This window comes from Callionymus lyra, chromosome 18 (genome assembly GCF_982586985.1).
Source record: "Callionymus lyra chromosome 18, fCalLyr1.hap1.1, whole genome shotgun sequence".
NCBI classification, from domain to species: domain Eukaryota; kingdom Metazoa; phylum Chordata; class Actinopteri; order Syngnathiformes; family Callionymidae; genus Callionymus; species Callionymus lyra.
The window spans coordinates 15729866-15750852 of record NC_141835.1 but is presented as its reverse complement, the minus strand read 5'-3'; the positions used below and the strand labels follow the sequence as shown (position 1 = coordinate 15750852).

The window sequence follows — 20987 nt, the reverse complement described above, 5'->3', positions numbered from 1 at the left end:
CACAAAAAAAACCCAGTCTCGAGTTAAACATTGACGAGTCCCTTGTTTGGGGATGAAGATCGACGTTTTTTTTGGCTCAGAGACTTTATTTGAAAACACAGTGCATTGCTGCTAGAGTTCAGGCTCGACGTGGCTCCGCCTCGCAGATCCAGTGGAGCAGCTGCGTCTGGCAGTCGGCAGTGTACCACGTTCTGGTGGAATCAGCGAAGTAGAAAAGAGCCGCACAATTCCCGCTGTGAGGGCTGTCTTTAGAAGGTTCGCCGCTTTTCCAATAACTTGAGATGAGAGGTGTCATTAGTAACTCAGGGACTGAGTGAGTGTCGCCTCATGCTGATGAGTAATATATGTCGTATGGCTGCGGTATTTTCATTCGGGCCCACCAGACCTTACCAAATAAACAAAGCCCACAAGACTTGAATGTTTAAGGACTCTTACATTGTTTCTTCCTCTGTGGCATTGGTGACCCAAACCCATGTTCCTTTCATCACTTGGTCAGTGAGGCCGATCCATAACCCTCGGTCCCGCCAGGAAACGCCATGTGATCATTTTGGTACGTTGTTGCTTATAAGTTGCTGTGAGAGAGCAAGATGCGTGTTATTTGTGGGGGGGGGGGGGGGAGAGCAGGAAAAGGTTTGTCAGCTCAACATGGGGTTCATTTCACAGATCCAGTTCCTGGCGTAGGTGCATGGAGCGTCGTTCCAGCTCTTGAAGGGGTTATCTGTGATCAGCATTATTGCAGCGCAGTTCTCTTGGCCGTGGTTGTTGGGCTCACCATCGTTCCAGAACCTGCCGACAAGAAAACTCAACTTCAACATTTTGAACCGGACTTATAGGTGAACGCAAGCGCCAATACGTTTTATATCAAAGTTTACCGGAAGGAAACAAACGCAATTTTGGTTCGTAGTAAGAATCGACTCTGCGTTAAAGAGTGAAAAAAGGCAGAACTTAAATAATTAAAGTTAAGTTAAAATGTTAAAATTAAACAAGAAAAAGTAGATAAATGTTAATATAATAATAAAAAACATTTGTATGCAATGTGTTCCTGGGGGGATAAAATATGTTGTTTAAATAATATGGCGCTGTCATTAAAAAGATATATATTTTGCTTTCAATTAAAAAAAAGAATGTATTAATCAAGAAAATATATAGAAAAATGACATTTGTCTATTTTTACAATACATTTCTTTAAAATAATTTATAAATAGCTGAAAATATGGTCAAATTGGGAAATACAAACTGAAATGGCGTCATTTAAAAAAATGATGTATTTATGATAATATATAGGTTTTTGGTCAAAGAAAATAACTGTTCAGTCGTTACCCTTCCACCAGTCTGGTTTGGTCGGACCACCTCCAAAGGCCTTCCTCCTCCAAGTCGTCCAGTCCGATCCAGATTCCCGTCTGCGTCTGTGATCTTGAGGATTTTATCAATTCATTGATCGCCATCTGAAAGCACGGGAAACGCTCATGAGATGTCCAAGGTTAAATTTCCTCTGCAGAAGGCCCCAAGAACAATCTGGATATACGGAAGTCGCTTTAACCCTGCACTTCAAATTTAAAGAAAATTCTTGCGACCTGTTTCTGTCTGTTGTCCACGACAACCAGGGTGGCGCTGTTGCGTTGGCAGTAGTTCCGGGCCTCCCGCCACTCTTTGGGCGGGACTCCACTCGAGAAGGAATAGAAGAAGCACTTGGAGCTCATGTAGATCCATCCTGGCTGACAGTGCTTGCATCCTTCCTCTGTTGAAGAACAACAACAGAAGTGAGGTTCTGGTCCAAAAGTCTTGGTTCTGGAAGAGAAAGTTTAATTACTGAGCATCGGCAAGTGAGACCGCAACCCCGCCATTTCTGTTTCAACCTTGTCAGCCTGCCTTCGGTATTCCTGGACGGTCTTGGTCAGGTGCTCGTGCTCCCAGTTCTTCATCTGCTTCTGGCTCATCGTGGCCTGCAGTCGTCTCTTGGCTTCATCTCTTTGCTGGATCTGGCTCATGTAGGAGACCCTCATCTTGGTGATCTCGATGTTGATGTCCTGCACCGTCCGTGGTGCGCTGCTGAGCTGAACATCTGGAAGTATATGTCACAGAGAGGGAAGAGTCTGGTGGCTTCATCAAAGCAAGAGCACAACTGATGAACCCTTCTTACAATAGGCTCCCAGTGCGATGTCAACAAGGAGCAGCAGGGAGGCCAACACTGCCAAGGCGATAATGAGCGCTTTCTGATGATGTAGGATGGATGTGGTTCTGCCCATTAACACGGACACTTCAGAGGACGGAAATCAACCAGAGAAGTTAGGATGATAGAAGGCAAGAGGAGACAAATAGAGACGGTCAATTCTCATATTGTACTGCAACTGTTTTTCATTCTTAATGCTCTGCTTTTGGCTCTGAATCAAACGTTGTGTTTGTAATGAGGTTTAGTAGATGTTGTTGCCCACCAGAGCCACTTTCTGGAGCCATTTGAAACACTGCTTAGATTGTTGGATGTTTGCGCTCATTAAACACCAACGCAAGTTCAAGAATGGTGTTTTCCAAACATTGTGGAAAGCAACTACTTGAAAATGAACTCTCAACGAGAATTGATCGCAAAGCCAACACAAGTCATATGAGGACATTGGATGACAGTCACTCAGCTGTTTCTTAGGTGAAACAATTGAATTGTTCCGGGTCAACTGCAAGCACAAAGTAGTGACTGCCATATGTAGCTTTTATTTGTTCAAGGACGGATGTACCAGAGTCGTTTAGCGTTTAGAAGATTAAATGCTTCCACTTGGAGTAAAACATCCGAGTCTGCGGCTTTACCTTTCTGCTTCTCCTGGTTGGCTTCAGGGAGGCAGTCTTCTTCTGCAGTCTCCTGACAGACCAGCTTGTCGTAAGAGGTGTCCAGACGCCCGACTTCCTTGGCTTCCATTTTTAACCACAGCGTTCATATGCGGCAGCAAGTGTTGATTCGGACTTTACGCAACACCACAAACACAAAAAAAACCCAGTCTCGAGTTAAACATTGACGAGTCCCTTGTTTGGGGATGAAGATCGACGTTTTTTTTGGCTCAGAGACTTTATTTGAAAACACAGTGCATTGCTGCTAGAGTTCAGGCTCGACGTGGCTCCGCCTCGCAGATCCAGTGGAGCAGCTGCGTCTGGCAGTCGGCAGTGTACCACGTTCTGGTGGAATCAGCGAAGTAGAAAAGAGCCGCACAATTCCCGCTGTGAGGGCTGTCTTTAGAAGGTTCGCCGCTTTTCCAATAACTTGAGATGAGAGGTGTCATTAGTAACTCAGGGACTGAGTGAGTGTCGCCTCATGCTGATGAGTAATATATGTCGTATGGCTGCGGTATTTTCATTCGGGCCCACCAGACCTTACCAAATAAACAAAGCCCACAAGACTTGAATGTTTAAGGACTCTTACATTGTTTCTTCCTCTGTGGCATTGGTGACCCAAACCCATGTTCCTTTCATCACTTGGTCAGTGAGGCCGATCCATAACCCTCGGTCCCGCCAGGAAACGCCATGTGATCATTTTGGTACGTTGTTGCTTATAAGTTGCTGTGAGAGAGCAAGATGCGTGTTATTTGTGGGGGGGGGGGGGGGAGAGCAGGAAAAGGTTTGTCAGCTCAACATGGGGTTCATTTCACAGATCCAGTTCCTGGCGTAGGTGCATGGAGCGTCGTTCCAGCTCTTGAAGGGGTTATCTGTGATCAGCATTATTGCAGCGCAGTTCTCTTGGCCGTGGTTGTTGGGCTCACCATCGTTCCAGAACCTGCCGACAAGAAAACTCAACTTCAACATTTTGAACCGGACTTATAGGTGAACGCAAGCGCCAATACGTTTTATATCAAAGTTTACCGGAAGGAAACAAACGCAATTTTGGTTCGTAGTAAGAATCGACTCTGCGTTAAAGAGTGAAAAAAGGCAGAACTTAAATAATTAAAGTTAAGTTAAAATGTTAAAATTAAACAAGAAAAAGTAGATAAATGTTAATATAATAATAAAAAACATTTGTATGCAATGTGTTCCTGGGGGGATAAAATATGTTGTTTAAATAATATGGCGCTGTCATTAAAAAGATATATATTTTGCTTTCAATTAAAAAAAAGAATGTATTAATCAAGAAAATATATAGAAAAATGACATTTGTCTATTTTTACAATACATTTCTTTAAAATAATTTATAAATAGCTGAAAATATGGTCAAATTGGGAAATACAAACTGAAATGGCGTCATTTAAAAAAATGATGTATTTATGATAATATATAGGTTTTTGGTCAAAGAAAATAACTGTTCAGTCGTTACCCTTCCACCAGTCTGGTTTGGTCGGACCACCTCCAAAGGCCTTCCTCCTCCAAGTCGTCCAGTCCGATCCAGATTCCCGTCTGCGTCTGTGATCTTGAGGATTTTATCAATTCATTGATCGCCATCTGAAAGCACGGGAAACGCTCATGAGATGTCCAAGGTTAAATTTCCTCTGCAGAAGGCCCCAAGAACAATCTGGATATACGGAAGTCGCTTTAACCCTGCACTTCAAATTTAAAGAAAATTCTTGCGACCTGTTTCTGTCTGTTGTCCACGACAACCAGGGTGGCGCTGTTGCGTTGGCAGTAGTTCCGGGCCTCCCGCCACTCTTTGGGCGGGACTCCACTCGAGAAGGAATAGAAGAAGCACTTGGAGCTCATGTAGATCCATCCTGGCTGACAGTGCTTGCATCCTTCCTCTGTTGAAGAACAACAACAGAAGTGAGGTTCTGGTCCAAAAGTCTTGGTTCTGGAAGAGAAAGTTTAATTACTGAGCATCGGCAAGTGAGACCGCAACCCCGCCATTTCTGTTTCAACCTTGTCAGCCTGCCTTCGGTATTCCTGGACGGTCTTGGTCAGGTGCTCGTGCTCCCAGTTCTTCATCTGCTTCTGGCTCATCGTGGCCTGCAGTCGTCTCTTGGCTTCATCTCTTTGCTGGATCTGGCTCATGTAGGAGACCCTCATCTTGGTGATCTCGATGTTGATGTCCTGCACCGTCCGTGGTGCGCTGCTGAGCTGAACATCTGGAAGTATATGTCACAGAGAGGGAAGAGTCTGGTGGCTTCATCAAAGCAAGAGCACAACTGATGAACCCTTCTTACAATAGGCTCCCAGTGCGATGTCAACAAGGAGCAGCAGGGAGGCCAACACTGCCAAGGCGATAATGAGCGCTTTCTGATGATGTAGGATGGATGTGGTTCTGCCCATTAACACGGACACTTCAGAGGACGGAAATCAACCAGAGAAGTTAGGATGATAGAAGGCAAGAGGAGACAAATAGAGACGGTCAATTCTCATATTGTACTGCAACTGTTTTTCATTCTTAATGCTCTGCTTTTGGCTCTGAATCAAACGTTGTGTTTGTAATGAGGTTTAGTAGATGTTGTTGCCCACCAGAGCCACTTTCTGGAGCCATTTGAAACACTGCTTAGATTGTTGGATGTTTGCGCTCATTAAACACCAACGCAAGTTCAAGAATGGTGTTTTCCAAACATTGTGGAAAGCAACTACTTGAAAATGAACTCTCAACGAGAATTGATCGCAAAGCCAACACAAGTCATATGAGGACATTGGATGACAGTCACTCAGCTGTTTCTTAGGTGAAACAATTGAATTGTTCCGGGTCAACTGCAAGCACAAAGTAGTGACTGCCATATGTAGCTTTTATTTGTTCAAGGACGGATGTACCAGAGTCGTTTAGCGTTTAGAAGATTAAATGCTTCCACTTGGAGTAAAACATCCGAGTCTGCGGCTTTACCTTTCTGCTTCTCCTGGTTGGCTTCAGGGAGGCAGTCTTCTTCTGCAGTCTCCTGACAGACCAGCTTGTCGTAAGAGGTGTCCAGACGCCCGACTTCCTTGGCTTCCATTTTTAACCACAGCGTTCATATGCGGCAGCAAGTGTTGATTCGGACTTTACGCAACACCACAAACACAAAAAAAACCCAGTCTCGAGTTAAACATTGACGAGTCCCTTGTTTGGGGATGAAGATCGACGTTTTTTTTGGCTCAGAGACTTTATTTGAAAACACAGTGCATTGCTGCTAGAGTTCAGGCTCGACGTGGCTCCGCCTCGCAGATCCAGTGGAGCAGCTGCGTCTGGCAGTCGGCAGTGTACCACGTTCTGGTGGAATCGGCGAAGCAGAAAAGAGCCGCACAATTCCCGCTGTGTGGGCTGTCTTTAGAAGGTTCGCCGCTTCTCCAATAACTTGAGATGAGAGGTGTCATTAGTAACTCAGGGACTGAGTGAGTGTCGCCTCATGCTGATGAGTAATATATGTCGTATGGCTGCGGTATTTTCATTCGGGCCCACCAGACCTTACCAAATAAACAAAGCCCACAAGACTTGAATGTTTAAGGACTCTTACATTGTTTCTTCCTCTGTGGCATTGGTGACCCAAACCCATGTTCCTTTCATCACTTGGTCAGTGAGGCCGATCCATAACCCTCGGTCCCGCCAGGAAACACCATGTGATAATTTTGGTACGTTGTTGCTTATAAGTTGCTGTGAGAGAGCAAGATGCGTGTTATTTGTGGGGGGGGGGGGGGAGCAGGAAAAGGTTTGTCAGCTCAACATGGGGTTCATTTCACAGATCCAGTTCCTGGCGTAGGTGCATGGAGCGTCGTTCCAGCTCTTGAAGGGGTTATCTGTGATCAGCATTATTTCAGCGCAGTTCTCTTGGCCGTGGTTGTTGGGCTCACCATCGTTCCAGAACCTGCCGACAAGAAAACTCAACTTCCACATTTTGAACCGGACTTAGAGGTGAACGCAAGCGCCAATACGTTTTATATCAAAGTTAACCGGAAGGAAACAAACGCAATTTTGGTTCGTAGTAAGAATCGACTCTGCGTTAAAGAGTGAAAAAAGGCAGAACTTAAATAATTAAAGTTAAGTTAAAATGTTAAAATTAAACAAGAAAAAGTAGATTAATGTTAATATAATAATAAAAAACATTTGTATGCAATGTGTTCCTGGGGGGATAAAATAAGTTGTTTAAATAATATGGCGCTGTCATTAAAAAGATATATATTTTGCTTTCAATTAAAAAAAAGAATGTATGAATCAAGAAAATATATAGAAAAATGACATTTGTCTATTTTTACAATACATTTCTTTAAAATAATTTATAAATAGCTGAAAATATGGTCAAATTGGGAAATACAAACTGAAATGGCGTCATTTAAAAAAATGATGTATTTATGATAATATATAGGTTTTTGGTCAAAGAAAATAACTGTTCAGTCGTTACCCTTCCACCAGTCTGGTTTGGTCGGACCACCTCCAAAGGCCTTCCTCTTCCAAGTCGTCCAGTCCGATCCAGATTCCCGTCTGCGTCTGTGATCTTGAGGATTTTATCAATTCATTGATCGCCATCTGAAAGCACGGGAAACGCTCATGAGATGTCCAAGGTTAAATTTCCTCTGCAGAAGGCCCCAAGAACAATCTGGATATACGGAAGTCGCTTTAACCCTGCACTTCAAATTTAAAGAAAATTCTTGCGACCTGTTTCTGTCTGTTGTCCACGACAACCAGGGTGGCGCTGTTGCGTTGGCAGTAGTTCCGGGCCTCCCGCCACTCTTTGGGCGGGACTCCACTCGAGAAGGAATAGAAGAAGCACTTGGAGCTCATGTAGATCCATCCTGGCTGACAGTGCTTGCATCCTTCCTCTGTGGAAGAACAACAACAGAAGTGAGGTTCTGGTCCAAAAGTCTTGGTTCTGGAAGAGAAAGTTTAATTACTGAGCATCGGCAAGTGAGACCGCAACCCCGCCATTTCTGTTTCAACCTTGTCGGCCTGCCTTCGGTATTCCTGGACGGTCTTGGTCAGGTGCTCGTGCTCCCAGTTCTTCATCTGCTTCTGGCTCATCGTGGCCTGCAGTCGTCTCTTGGCTTCATCTCTTTGCTGGATCTGGCTCATGTAGGAGACCCTCATCTTGGTGATCTCGATGTTGATGTCCTGCACCGTCCGTGGTGCGCTGCTGAGCTGAACATCTGGAAGTATATGTCACAGAGAGGGAAGAGTCTGGTGGCTTCATCAAAGCAAGAGCACAACTGATGAACCCTTCTTACAATAGGCTCCCAGTGCGATGTCAACAAGGAGCAGCAGGGAGGCCAACACTGCCAAGGCGATAATGAGCGCTTTCTGATGATGTAGGATGGATGTGGTTCTGCCCATTAACACGGACACTTCAGAGGACGGAAATCAACCAGAGAAGTTAGGATGAGAGAAGGCAAGAGGAGACAAATAGAGACGGTCAATTCTCATATTGTACTGCAACTGTTTTTCATTCTTAATGCTCTGCTTTTGGCTCTGAATCAAACGTTGTGTTTGTAATGAGGTTTAGTAGATGTTGTTGCCCACCAGAGCCACTTTCTGGAGCCATTTGAAACACTGCTTAGATTGTTGGATGTTTGCGCTCATTAAACACCAACGCAAGTTCAAGAATGGTGTTTTCCAAACATTGTGGAAAGCAACTACTTGAAAATGAACTCTGGAACTGGAATTGATCGCAAAGCCAACACTAGTCATATGAGGACATTGGAGGACAGTCACTCAGCTGTTTCTTAGGTGAAACAATTGAATTTTTCCGGGTCAACTGCAAGCACAAAGTAGTGACTGCCATATGTAGCTTTTATTTGTTCAAGGACGGATGTACCAGAGTCGTTTAGCGTTTAGAAGGTTAAATGCTGCCACTTGGAGTCAAACATCCGAGTCTGCGGCTTTACCTTTCTGCTTCTCCTGGTTGGCTTCAGGGAGGCAGTCTTCTTCTGCAGTCTCCTGACAGACCAGCTTGTCGTAAGAGGTGTCCAGACGCCCGACTTCCTTGGCTTCCATTTTTAACCACAGCGTTCGTATGCGGCAGCAAGTGTTGATTCGGACTTTACTCAACACCACAAACACAAAAAAAAACCCAGTCTCGAGTTAAACATTGACTACGAGTCCCTTGTTTGGGGATGAAGATCGACGTTTTTTTGGCTCAGAGACTTTATTTGAAAACACAGTGCATTGCTGCTAGAGTTCAGGCTCGACGTGGCTCCGCCTCGCAGATCCAGTGGAGCAGCTGCGTCTGGCAGTCGGCAGTGTACCACGTTCTGGTGGAATCGGCGAAGCAGAAAAGAGCCGCACAATTCCCGCTGTGAGGGCTGTCTTTAGAAGGTTCGCCGCTTCTCCAATAACTTGAGATGAGAGATGAGAGGTGTCATTAGTAGCGTCGCCTCATGCTGATGAGTAATATATGTCATATGGCTGCGGTGTTTTCATTCGGGCCCACCAGACCTTACCAAATAAACAAAGCCCACAAGACTTGAATGTTTAAGGACTCTTACATTGTTTCTTCCTCTGTGGCATTGGTGACCCAAACCCATGTTCCTTCCGTCACTTGGTCAGTGAGGCCGATCCATAACCCTCGGTCTCGCCAGGAAACACCATGTGATAATTTTGGTACGTTGTTGCTTATAAGTTGCTGTGAGAGAGCAAGATACGTGTTATTTGTGGGGTGGGGGTTCACTGTCTGGAATCAGAAAATTCATGGTTGTCGGTGACATCGTTGTTGAGGTGGTCTGTCAGAAACTGTTGGTCTACAGATGCTTCGTCCGTACCCATCCTTAGGGTTAAAAGAAATCCCCTTGAGATTGAATGAACCCATTGTACAAAATAAGAAATACCCAAAATAAATAACTTGCATAAGGGTTCTACCCAAGAACAACCATGATACCCTAGTATGGGGTTCTAAGAGGGGCCGCCCAAGTAGTCCGTCCAAGAACTGTCTCGCTTAAACACTGGCCCAGAATAAAGGCATTTAAAGGGAGGGATTATAGGTATGTTCCAGGGTTGAAAAACACGTTGACCAGATAATGACCAGCATGGGAAGCAAAGGATTGACGTTGATTTGTGGTAGGAAGGTGAATACATTTTGGGAGATGAAATGAAAGCCATTGGCACAGTGGTAGGCAGTGTCTCGTTAATTCTTCGAGGTACTTAATTGTAAAAGATTCTCACCATCTGGCAGGGCAATCTTCTACAAATGTACCCACCTGCTCCACCAAGTTATCCGTTACTAGCAGGTCTCCCCCTTGACGGACGCAGTCTGCCCGGCTGTCTGGCCAGTTCTTGGGCTGGTTGTCTTCGGAGAGGGAAAAGTAATAGCACGACGATTTCAGGTAGATCCATCCCAGCTGGCATGAGTTACAGCTTTCCTCTGTCGCGAGGTAAAAGAGAACAGTTTTGGACCAAAAATACATCTTACTTCTACAATGTCTTTAAAGGTCTGATGTTGCAGTTGCTTTTTGGCTAGCAGGACACTTGAGTGGGAGGAGTCAATGTCAAAGTGTTTAAGGATGGAGGTCATAAGTAAGCCATCAATCCATCTTGGGGCCTGCAAATAACTCAACCTGAAGAAAAGAATATGTTGAGATGTTTCAAGGCTATCCCCACCACTCCTTACTTAATGCTTTTTCCTCGGCCTCCAGTTTTGTCTTCTCCGTCTGAACCGCCTTGATTTGTTTCTGGAGAGCGTCGCCTTGGATGTTCAGTTGCTTAATTTTAAGCACTTGCTGGACGAGAAGCTTCTCCTCCGCCGCTCTGGCGTCCTCGTCTTTCTGCCTCTCTTGGATGATCTCGGTGTGGTTGCGGAGAAAGTTGAGTTCAACCAGGAGAGGCGTCACGGCGGAGTCCGTGATGAGCCGACTGCTCTGATCAGCTTTGGCACCTTCAACGACACCATCTCGATCAGTCTCCGATTCTTCAACGGCATATTTATCCTCGTGTGGAAATCCAAGAACTCACAGAAGATGGTCATGACGACAGCGGTCAGAAGCAGAGCAGCGTTCAACAGGCCCAAACCCAGGAGAATCCATCGCTGGCGAGAATCTACAAACAGACTTTTAGTTCCCAAACTTCCTCCCAGAGTTGGAGTTCATGCTACCTTGACGGAATCTCGACGACTCCCAGACTGTCGTGTCTTCGTAAACCTTTCGGTCAAACGACATTTCTCCTTCTGCTGCTGGCCGTGACTGTTGATCCTCCATTATCCTGCTGCGTATTGATCCGCCTCGAATCCACAGATAAGTGTGTTTGGGTGTGTGTGTGAGTGTGTGTGTGTGTGTGTGTGTGAGTGTGTGTTCAAAATGAACTTGAAAAATGGCTCTTTTTCAATGCTAGAAGGCTGAAATGTGAGGCAGCTGCTTCATCAATATAACAAAAAGCTCTGTGTCAGCAACATTCTTTGTCACTTGTGTGTGAAAATACCTCGTGAATATCACAACTTGCTTTTGAGCCTCTTTTAAGGCCTGGTGAAGAGTGTCATCCTTTTTTTGAGAATGAGATATATAAGTTATATATTAGAGTTTGGGTGATTGATAGGTTACACAAAATTTGAAAAATACCCCAATAAAAAATACAACGAATAGAAAATATATTCCATTTGTTTTATTAATATTAATAAATATATTCGAGTTATGCAATTAAATGAAAACATGCAGTGAAAAGTGCATGTATATATTTATGCCAGAGATATTTATAATATATATTTAATATTAATTGGTAAACGGCAGCATATGTTTTTTAAATTGTAAGTATTTGCTCAGTGTGCACATTTTAAATATAAAATAAATACGCTTTAAACATCGGAAGTAGATTTTTTTTTTGTTTATTAGTTTGACAACTAGTACCGGAAACTAACATTTCGTTCCCCGAAGTAAAATTGCGTGAGAAAGTAAAAGATTATTGTTTGTAATACAACAAAACTCGAGTGTTTTTAAAAAAAACCTTACTAAACGTCACTTGTTGATTTGTAGTGCGTTTTCTACTTTATAATCAATGTTTTTTACTGTGACAGGAATGGAGTACGAATTGCTTTCACAATAAGACGTTCCATCGCGAGTGCAACCGTGTCGCATTTATTTTGAAAGTCTAAAAAGTTATTTTGGTATTCATTTTAATCGCGTCGCGCTTGACACGAGTCAAACTAACCTGCATGTCGCTAGGTCGGTTTTCGGGGGTGTTTTGGGGGACTTGGCGGGTCTAGGGTTCTGCTGGAACATTGAGGGGTCACTTGCGGAAGTTGTTCGGGGGTCATGGTGGACTTGTGCGGGGTTTAGCTTCAGTCTTTCGGGGGAGAGTCGTCTCTGGGCCTGCTCTCGTCACAACCCATCCCTCCTCCGTCGGCAGACATGTCACTGGCGGACTACGAGAGACACTTCGACTCCCTGAACTCGGACCTGGGCAGCGGGTCTGTGGTCAGCGAGAGACCCGGGTCCGGGTCTTTCAATGGCACGGAGGAGAAGCTGCATTACATTCCGATCCGGATCCTCGGACGGGGGTCGTTCGGGGAGGCGACCCTGTACAGGAGAACCGAGGTAAACTTTCCCAACTTTATTTTTATTATTAATTTTTTATTAATTCAAATATATAAAAAAAATCCCTTTAAAACTGATGCCAGAATATTATTAATTAATTTGTAAACAAACGTTTTTATACAGAGAAAAACATTGACATTTAAACTGGGCTTTGATATACTTTTTAGTTATTCGTTGTTTTTCCATATTGAAATTGTGTGTAAGTAAATAAAATAATACATTTTTAAATTAAATATTCACATTAAAATTTACATTTAAATCGCAGTACTTTTTTAATGGTATTCGACAGCATTGTATCGATTTTTTTTTTTTTTTTTTGCTTTCAAATTGTTTTGTATTATTTTCATAGTACTTCCATGGCTTATATCTAAATAAATAATAAATGTGCTTAAAATAAAAATAAAAAGTTTTAGTTTTTGTTTACAAATAACAAAAGGCAACTTTTGTATTGTAATTAAACTTCCAACAGCAGGAGTCATTGCATAAGCTGTAGCTGAAGGAACAATGAAAACCCAATATAGCGACTGAGGACAAGAGGATACAGTTGACTTGAGCAGCTTTTAAAGCGGATGTTTGTGCATATTTCGGTTTAAAAACAAATTAAAACGGTGACGTCTTCATCAAGAGTCATGTGGTCTGTAAATTAAGTACCGCCAGAGTCAAGTACTCAAGTACATATTCCTACAGTATCAAAATATATAGTATGGTTAGCCATGTATGTGATACGTATTGCGTCGTCAGATTCTTGCCAATACACATCCTTTACGAAAGTTTTGTTTTAAGACTTTTCTTTACTTGTATTTAAGATTCTATACATTCATATACAAAACAACCGGGTGTATCCTACAACATACCCTAATAAAGGTACTACCATATGTGTCCAGGACAACTCTCTTGTGGTGTGGAAGGAGGTGGACCTGAACTCACTGTCGGAGCGCGAGCGCCGAGACGTGATGAACGAGATCAGCATCCTGTCCATCCTGGAGCACAAGAACATCATCGCCTACTTCAACCACTTCATGGACAAGAACACCCTGCTGATCGAGCTGGAGTACTGCAACGGTGAGGGCGGGGGAGAGACAATCGAAGGTGGTGCGAAATCCTACTCATGACGCTCTTGTCGCCGCAGGGGGGAACCTGTACGATAAAATCATCCAACAGAAGGGGGAGCTGTTCAGCCAGGAGGTGGGACACGCCTAGTGTTTTAAGGTCCTTAATACAGAAAGAACTAAACTTCCTCTGTCATCAGGTTGTTGTTTGGTACTTGTACCAGATCGCGTCGGCGGTGGCTCACATTCACAAGGCGGGAATTTTGCACAGGTGAGGTCACTGTTTTCGGATGAAACGATTTTCGCTTTTTTCCCCCCACATTTTTTTGTAATGATGCTTTCATTTTAAATGATGTTATTTTTCACTTAGCTATTGTCTATGACCAGCCAGCGAGAGACCTTCGGGTTGGAGATGGTGGTTGCATTCATTGCCATTTAAAACGACTGTGGTTTTCTTGATAATAATTCCTGTGACACAGAAACTTTGTCCACATCCTCTTCAGTCCAAACATGCTTTATTTACTCCAGCTGGATCTGTGATGGAAAAACAAACTCCTGTAGACCGACTGACGCCGACCTTGAAATCCTCTTGTTTGTTTCCGCAGAGACATCAAAACTCTCAACATCTTCCTCACCAAGACCGACCTCATCAAGCTGGGCGACTACGGGCTCGCCAAGAAACTGGGCTCTGAGTTTTCGATGGCAGAGACGGTGAGTGGTTCTCACTTAATCCCGGGGTCGTGAGTTTGAAGTTTGATTTTGTTCCAGTGCGTGGGAACGCCGTACTACATGTCTCCGGAGCTGTGCCAAGGGTCCAAGTACAACTACAAGTCGGACATCTGGGCGATGGCCTGCGTGCTCTACGAGGTCATGACTCTCACCAAAACCTTCGACGCGACGGTGAGTTTTGGAAATGGAAATCCATTGGGGGCGAAAGCCAACGTCTCTTGAATCCAACAGAATCCCCTGAACCTGTGCGTGAAGATCGTCCAGGGCAACTGGAGCATGGACATCAATACTCAGGCTTATTCCGCGGATCTGATCCAGCTCGTGTACGGATGTCTGAAGCAGGTGCGTCTTCATTTTCACTCGTTTTTAACTTGAAAATAAAACCTCTTTTGTTGCTGCAGGATCCTGAGAAAAGGCCCACGGCAGAGCAGATCCTGGATGAGAAGATCCTGTCCACCAACAGACAGTGAGTTACCATATTTTCCGGACTATAAGTCGCAGTTTTTTTTCATAGTTTGTCCGGGGGTGCGACTTATACTCTGGAGCGACTTATGTGTGAAATTATAAACACATTATTACTGGTATATCATTTCACATGTTATTTTCACACTAACCGCAAGAGGGCGCTCTAGGCCTGTGTTGATAATTTCGACGTAGAAGAGGAAGCGGCGCATTTTCTAACTCCGGAGTTAGTGGAGTTGTTTAAAAGTGACACAGAGGATGAAGATTTCATTGGATTTAAGTTATTTGGAGTTACACGGATGGTTTGGTAAACTTCTTAGTAAGTAAGTAAGTAAGTAATTTTTATTTATATAGCGCTTTTCCAGACCAGGGTCACAAAGCGCTTAAACAATCAAAACAATATTTAATAAAGTATAAACTTTAAAGGTCAAGATGAAACTGAAAAACACAACAGGAGTTCCAGAAAATCAAGGAAAAGCCTGAACAAATAGAAACGTCTTAAGATGTTTCTTAAAGGAGTTAGTAGATCCATCAAACACAAAGAGAGAGGAAGATCGTTCCAAAGCTTAGGAGCAACAGTCTGGAAGGATTTCTCTCCTCTGGTCCTGAACCGTGTGTGTGGAACCATCAGTAGATTCTGATCCACAGACCTCAGAGCCCGAGCTGGGGTGTAAGGCTGGATCAGATCAGTGATGTAAGGAGGAGCCTGACCATGAATAGATCTGAAAGTAAGAACCAGAATTTAAAAGTTGATCCTGAAAGAAACTGGAAGCCAGTGAAGAGTTTTAAGGATCCGAGAAATGTGAGTTCTTCTACTAGAGCAGGTCAGAATTCTCGCTGCAGAGTTCTGAATCAACTCCTTCTTGTTAAGACATGAAAACAAACTGTTACAATAGTCCAGACGAGAAGAAACAAACGCATGGATTACAATATTCTTAGCATATTATTTATGCTATAGTTATCTGAATAACTCTTAATATGTTATGTTAACATACCAGGCACCAGTTGTGTCATGTAAGCATACCGTACAATTATTCAGCCTGTTGTTGCCTCTATTCTATTTTTATTTTAAATTGCCTTTCAAGATGACATGTCTGTTCTTGGTGTTGGATTTTATCAAATAAATTTCCCCCAAAAATGCGACTTATACTCCAGTGCGACTTTTATATATGTTTTTTCCTTCTTTATTATGTATTTTATGGCTGTTGCGACTTATAGTCCGGAAAATACGGTATATGGATAATGATGGTAATAAAAGGGTGAAAACTGAAGTCACTCGAGGGTTTGTGTTTGTGTCTCAGGGCGCTGGAGGAGCGAGTGTCTCTGCTGAACGCCGCCATGATGAAACCAAAGTGAGTGAGACGTCGTAGCGCTCGCGAGCGGAGAGTCATGGTCTGATGTGTCACAGGCTCAACACGGTGACCGAGACGCCCGTCGCCGTGGTGACCACCCGCTCCAGAGAGGTGTACTGCTGGGGCGCCGGGAAGTACACGCCCCAGAAGCTGGATTCTTTCAAAGGGGGCAGCAGCGCTCAGCAGGTGTGCGCCGGGACGAATCACTTCGCCGTGGTGACGGTGGAGAAGGAGCTCTACACCTGGGCGGTGAGGAAGACGGATGAGTCCATGTGGATCCTTCTCAAACTGAAGCTGGTTCCTGAAGGTTGTCCTGTTACATTCCAGAACTCCCAGAGCGGAGCCAAGATGGTGGGGCAGCTGGGACACGGAGACCAGTCGTCGTGCCGGCAGCCCAAGAAAGTGGCGGCGCTGCAGGGGAAGGCCATAAGACAGGTCGCGTGCGGGTCGGACTTCACGGCCTGCGTCACAGGTGAGCAGAACTTCCATCTGGAAAAAATGACTTTTCTTTTGATGACTTGATGGCAAGTTTGTTTTGGCGCTGGTCAGTCAAGTGTTTATCTGGGATTTCTAAATGTCTCAAACAAATAAATGTTTATAAGAAGAATTGACTCCAAAAACCATGATAAAAATGATCTGTTTTAACCTAAAATAAAAAAAGGGTTTTAAAATGACTTGAAATTGATGTGAATCCAAAAATAAAATATTAAATACATATTTTAAAATATAATTCAAAGTTTTAAATTAAAAATCAAACCATAGATAGATGGATATGTGTGTGTGAAAATTATGGCTTGAAAATTAAGTTATAATTCTAAAACAAAAAAACACATTAAATGAAAATTGAAATAAAAAAAAAAATTGTATATAGAAATACACATTTTTTAATTCCAAAGGAATCCAAATGTTTTGGATTCATGATTTAAAACTTTTGATTTAGCTTTATAATTATTATTTATTGCTTTTCCGTGGACCGTGTCCACAACCCTTATAACCACAAATTTAAATATTTTAAGAAGATAAATGACTCAAAAAACTTAAAAAAAAGGTTTTAAATCCATATTTATTTAAATCTGAAGAAATACTTTTCAATTTAAATAAGCTACAGTTTTAAATTTGATAAATACAGAGCTTAAAAATTTCGTTTTTAAAATAAATATAATTTTAGAATAACAAAAAAATCCAAATCTTTCTATTTATATTAGCTTTTGATTCATGATTAAAAACGTTTTACCTTGTTTTTATCTTTGTAATTTACCCATATAACCACAAATAACCGAAACATCTGGAGTTGAAAAGAAAACCCACTTCTAACCCGTTCTCGTCCACAGACGAGGACCAGATGTACATGTTCGGCTCCGACTACTACGGCTGCATTGGCGTGGAGAACGACATGGGCGGGGAAGTTCTGGAGCCGGTGCTGCTGGTCTTTTTCGAGGAGCGTCCGGTCCGCCAGGTGTCCTGCGGAGACAACCACGTGGTCGTCCTGACGCATGGCGGCGACGTCTACTCGTGGGGCTGCGGAGAGTACGGTATGTACATGTCGGTATTACTTTTGGAAATGGTCCTTAAATATTTATGAATATCTGTGTTTAATAAACAACCTATTTTACAATTCAAACCACCTTCATATCGTCCAGTTTTGAGGTTGTTCATCTGGTTGTTGCAGGACGTCTTGGTCAGGAGAGCGAGGACGACACGTCTTCGCCGATGAAGGTCAGATTCCGTGTTCTTGGCGATCGAATCCATTGGAATCCGATCTCTAATCTATGTCCGCTCTAACAGGTGGAGCTGCCGAAGGGCGCCTCCATCTTCTCTGTGTCGTGTGGCAGCGACGGGACCTTCTTCATCACGGATACCGGGAAAGTCCTGGCTTGCGGGAACAATGAATTTAACAAGCTGGGGCTGGACCAGGGGATCTCCGGTCTCAAGAACCATCCAGGAGAGGTACATCATTTCCGATCAATCACGATTTTGCCGATAGTTCTGGTGCTACTTGTCGAACAAATTCCGTCCATTAAGTTGCATCTTAAGAAGTTGTTTAATCTGCTGGTGGGGGTCTAAAGTTATTGGAAAGTCAACTGGTTGCGTTTCTATAGAATCTGACCACTGACTCTATCATCTTTACCTGCCACTCCAGGGTTACCAGGTGACCCCCTACATGACCTCACCAGCTTTGGTCAAGCAGCTTTCCCGGTACCAGATCCAGGCCATATCGTCAGGAAAGGCTCACACGGCGGCCATTGACGGTACGACGGCGTCCATGTTGGTCTGAGATGACGACAACGAGGGGTTCAATTTTAACTTTGTATGACAGGTCGGGGGCGACTGATCACCTTTGGGTGCAACAAGTTTGGACAGCTGGGCGTCAAAGATTTCAAGAAACACCTGGGCTTCCAAGTCCTGGTGGGACCTTTTGGTGGGAAGATGGTCACCAAAGTATCGTGTGGAGATGGATTCACGATCGCAGCCACAGAAGGTTAGTTCGTCTTCACGATGTAATCGGGATACTTTTTTAAACACCGATGATGTCAGACAATCAGATCTTTGCGTGGGGAAACGCCGGAAACGGGCGACTCGGCATGCCAGCTGATAAAGGTTTCGGGTCTGAGGTCTGCCCGGCCATGCCGAGACCCATTTTTGGGTCCCTCCACCATGTCCCGGACCTCTCCTGCAGTGGCTGGCACACCATCATCATCATGGGTGAGTCTCTGGGTCTCATACGTCACGGGTTCCAAGTTGACTTTCTGTCCTGTTTTCCCATAGAGAAGGTCCTCAACTCCAAAACCATCCGCTCCAACAGCAGCGGAATCTCCATCGGAAGTGGTGAGTGCTCCGGTTCGGTCCCTTGGTTTTGTGGTCAGGTTTCAGTCCGTCAGTTTGTTTTCTGTGTGGTCGCAGTGGTGGAACAGGAGGGATCCACGTCTTCGGTGGATTTGGAAATGGACCGGAACGCCGAGACCGAGTGTCGTGACCGAGGACTCGGCGGGACTGCGGAGGCGGATCCCGAAGAATTGTACATGGACAGGCCGATGAATTCAGTTGGGAACCAGACAGAGGGCAGCTCCTGTCCTCTGTGGCTCAGAAAGGTAAACAATTAAATAATGTTTGCATATTTTGTAAGGGGCAACTTTATGACCGTCAAACGGCCACAGTTGGCCCCCAGGCCACACTAAGTTGTTCTCGTTGCTTCATCCAACAGGAACTTGAGGATGCAGAGTACATTCCGATGCCGGAGGATTCCCAGAAGTCCCTGCCGAGTCAGCTCTCGTCCTTCTCCGAGAAGGTGACGCGACCCTACGAAGAGCTGAAAGAGCTAGCGGCGGTGGCTGCAGTTGTCGGCAGCCAGAAGGAGGTTGGTTTAGCGCCGCTCTTTTACTTCTTCTTCTTCTTCTTCTGTTGCTGAAGTTTCCCCTCGCGTTCACAGACCATGAGCGGTGACAAGGTCAACGGACTTCAGGAGCAGGGATCGTGCTGTGGCATGTGCCCGGAGGTTACAGAGGTGCAAAACATTTCTTTCGCTTTTTTTTGAAGGTTTGTTGTTTGACCTTCTTTCTTCCTGCAGCTCCGAGAGACGGTGGCGCAGCAAGAGAAGAGGATTCAGGTTCTGGAGAAACAGGTGAGGCACCTTAAAGGTGTGATGTGTCCGACTGTGTCGAGGCTTCGGAGCGTGTGTCTAGTAATCAGGAAGATTTTCATGAACCGTGTATCGAGGCGTGTGTTGGTTAAGTATTTCAGAAAACAAGTTAGTCAAGCACATTTTTTTTATTATCAGAATCATTTGCGCACAAAATATGCAATGCTCCCAATTGTCCACACGATGGCATGGTAGTGCAAATGAAGCCTCACGAGGCTTTGCTCCAAAGATGACCTGCTCGGCTGGGAGGCTTCGGTGCTTCATGAGGCTTCATCTCGCCATCACTACCTTAAAGCTAACCTGTCATTAACCTAGCTTCATGCTAAGAAAGCTAAGAAAGTTTTAGTCAGTCAGATGATTGGTGTGTTCTACCGCCCCCTGCAGGTCGGCGAACAGATGAAAGAGAACCAGCGACTATGGGCTGCGATCATGCGTCACCAAGAACCAGGATGTGACAGGAATGGGAACCGGCTGCACTCGTCGTTGGACGCCGGTGCGAAAACAGCCGTGTTTCCTAGTAAAGGAGGTCGACCAGCAGGGGGCAGTGTCTGACCGAAAAACTCCATCCAATCGGATCATAGTGTTACTCAAACAATCTGGACGTTGTGTGTCGCTTCCACAGACTCCGGATCCATCACTCCGACTCCCAATGTGAACTTTAATTTAACAGATCTAGGACTTCACAGGTTGGCTCTTTCATGTGTGAGCGTGGAAACTACTGATACTTTGGACAGTCTCTGTCCGACGAAGCTATTCTTGTGACACACTTGAACACTTTTCCTCTCCCTCAAGTGCCTTTTTCACGTCTGTGGTGTTTTTTTTCATGCAAAACCGTGTGACATTCGAGTGTTTTCTTATACGCGTGCGAGAGATGAGCGAGCTGAGCTGCCTGAGCAAACTTTTGGAAACCAAAGTGAGAGTCCTAATGGGATTTTTTTTATCATGTTTGCAAAGGTGGATACTTGTTTAAACGCCTTGGACAATAAATGTTTACTTGTCATACACGTCCAGCGTGTAAACCTCTCGTCTTTTCCTCACTATGACTGACAATACTGCACTTACTACACACATCTGTCCCTTGAAATATTCCAATCACTCCTGAACTAGACCCTTGAACATCTTTTGAAAATATGATTTTGATTATTTTTCCAAATACTAAAGCGCAAACTCATAGATGTCAAACACTAAACTTTCAAATAAATAAAAGTAATAATGTCAACATAATGCAATTTAAACAACTTCTTAAATAAATATATATATATATATCATATATTATTAATTCTTATATGTCCATTATGTAATATGGAAAACTTCAAAATAAAGATTGCAATTATTATGATTTTTTTAAAAATACATAAGTTCTTTGTTCTGCTTTCCTATTGCTTATTAACACTGGCA

At 44.0% G+C, this 20987-nt stretch overlaps 6 protein-coding genes across 8 annotated transcripts; 1 reads left to right on the top strand and 5 right to left on the bottom strand.

Moving 5' to 3' along the window:
* Positions 1-42: 42 nt before the first annotated feature.
* Positions 43-3013, bottom strand: LOC148060689 (uncharacterized). 2 transcript variants are annotated; one of them, XM_087779512.1, is made up of 7 exons: positions 2797-3013; positions 2141-2257; positions 1811-2062; positions 1575-1738; positions 1321-1445; positions 646-786; positions 43-572 (listed from the first exon to the last, which is right to left on the bottom strand). In XM_087779512.1, the coding sequence occupies exons 1-7, from the start codon at positions 2903-2905 to the stop codon at positions 563-565; spliced, it is 918 nt and encodes a 305-aa protein (XP_087635638.1). In that variant the 5' UTR covers positions 2906-3013; the 3' UTR covers positions 43-562. The 2 variants fall into 2 exon arrangements, with proteins under 2 accessions (XP_087635638.1, XP_087635637.1); XM_087779511.1 differs by having other exon boundaries at positions 43-786.
* Positions 3011-3498, bottom strand: LOC148060688 (C-type lectin domain family 4 member E-like; the record flags this gene model as incomplete). Its single annotated transcript, XM_087779516.1, has 2 exons — positions 3011-3243; positions 3404-3498. Coding segments are annotated over 2 exons (252 nt in total), but the record flags the coding sequence as incomplete, so codon positions are not given.
* On the bottom strand, positions 3261-5979 carry LOC148060687 (uncharacterized). Of its 2 annotated transcripts, XM_087779514.1 has the most exons (7): positions 5765-5979; positions 5109-5225; positions 4779-5030; positions 4543-4706; positions 4289-4413; positions 3614-3754; positions 3457-3540 (listed from the first exon to the last, which is right to left on the bottom strand). In XM_087779514.1, the coding sequence occupies exons 1-7, from the start codon at positions 5871-5873 to the stop codon at positions 3531-3533; spliced, it is 918 nt and encodes a 305-aa protein (XP_087635640.1). In that variant the 5' UTR covers positions 5874-5979; the 3' UTR covers positions 3457-3530. The 2 variants fall into 2 exon arrangements, with proteins under 2 accessions (XP_087635639.1, XP_087635640.1); XM_087779513.1 differs by having other exon boundaries at positions 3261-3754.
* Positions 5980-6541: 562 nt separating this feature from the next.
* Positions 6542-8854, bottom strand: LOC148060686 (uncharacterized). The gene is made up of 6 exons (XM_087779509.1): positions 8731-8854; positions 8074-8190; positions 7744-7995; positions 7508-7671; positions 7254-7378; positions 6542-6719 (listed from the first exon to the last, which is right to left on the bottom strand). The coding sequence occupies exons 1-6, from the start codon at positions 8837-8839 to the stop codon at positions 6569-6571; spliced, it is 918 nt and encodes a 305-aa protein (XP_087635635.1). The 5' UTR covers positions 8840-8854; the 3' UTR covers positions 6542-6568.
* A 117-nt stretch (positions 8855-8971) lies between these two features.
* LOC148060685 (C-type lectin domain family 12 member B-like) lies at positions 8972-11049 on the bottom strand. The gene is made up of 6 exons (XM_087779515.1): positions 10929-11049; positions 10790-10873; positions 10449-10712; positions 10039-10202; positions 9331-9467; positions 8972-9180 (listed from the first exon to the last, which is right to left on the bottom strand). Exons 1-6 carry the CDS (start codon positions 11029-11031, stop codon positions 9024-9026), a joined length of 909 nt encoding a protein of 302 aa, XP_087635641.1. The 5' UTR covers positions 11032-11049; the 3' UTR covers positions 8972-9023.
* Positions 11050-11969: 920 nt separating this feature from the next.
* On the top strand, positions 11970-20594 carry nek9 (NIMA related kinase 9). Its single transcript, XM_087779925.1, is given in 22 exon segments — positions 11970-12360; positions 13245-13422; positions 13490-13545; positions 13610-13680; positions 14015-14120; positions 14178-14309; positions 14370-14480; positions 14540-14604; positions 15902-15952; positions 16009-16201; positions 16280-16424; positions 17284-17484; positions 17622-17668; positions 17738-17899; positions 18093-18201; positions 18270-18431; positions 18488-18655; positions 18719-18778; positions 18854-19041; positions 19155-19454; positions 19518-19571; positions 19974-20594. Coding segments are annotated over 22 exon segments (2913 nt in total). The 5' UTR covers positions 11970-12174; the 3' UTR covers positions 20142-20594.
* Positions 20595-20987: the final 393 nt, after the last annotated feature.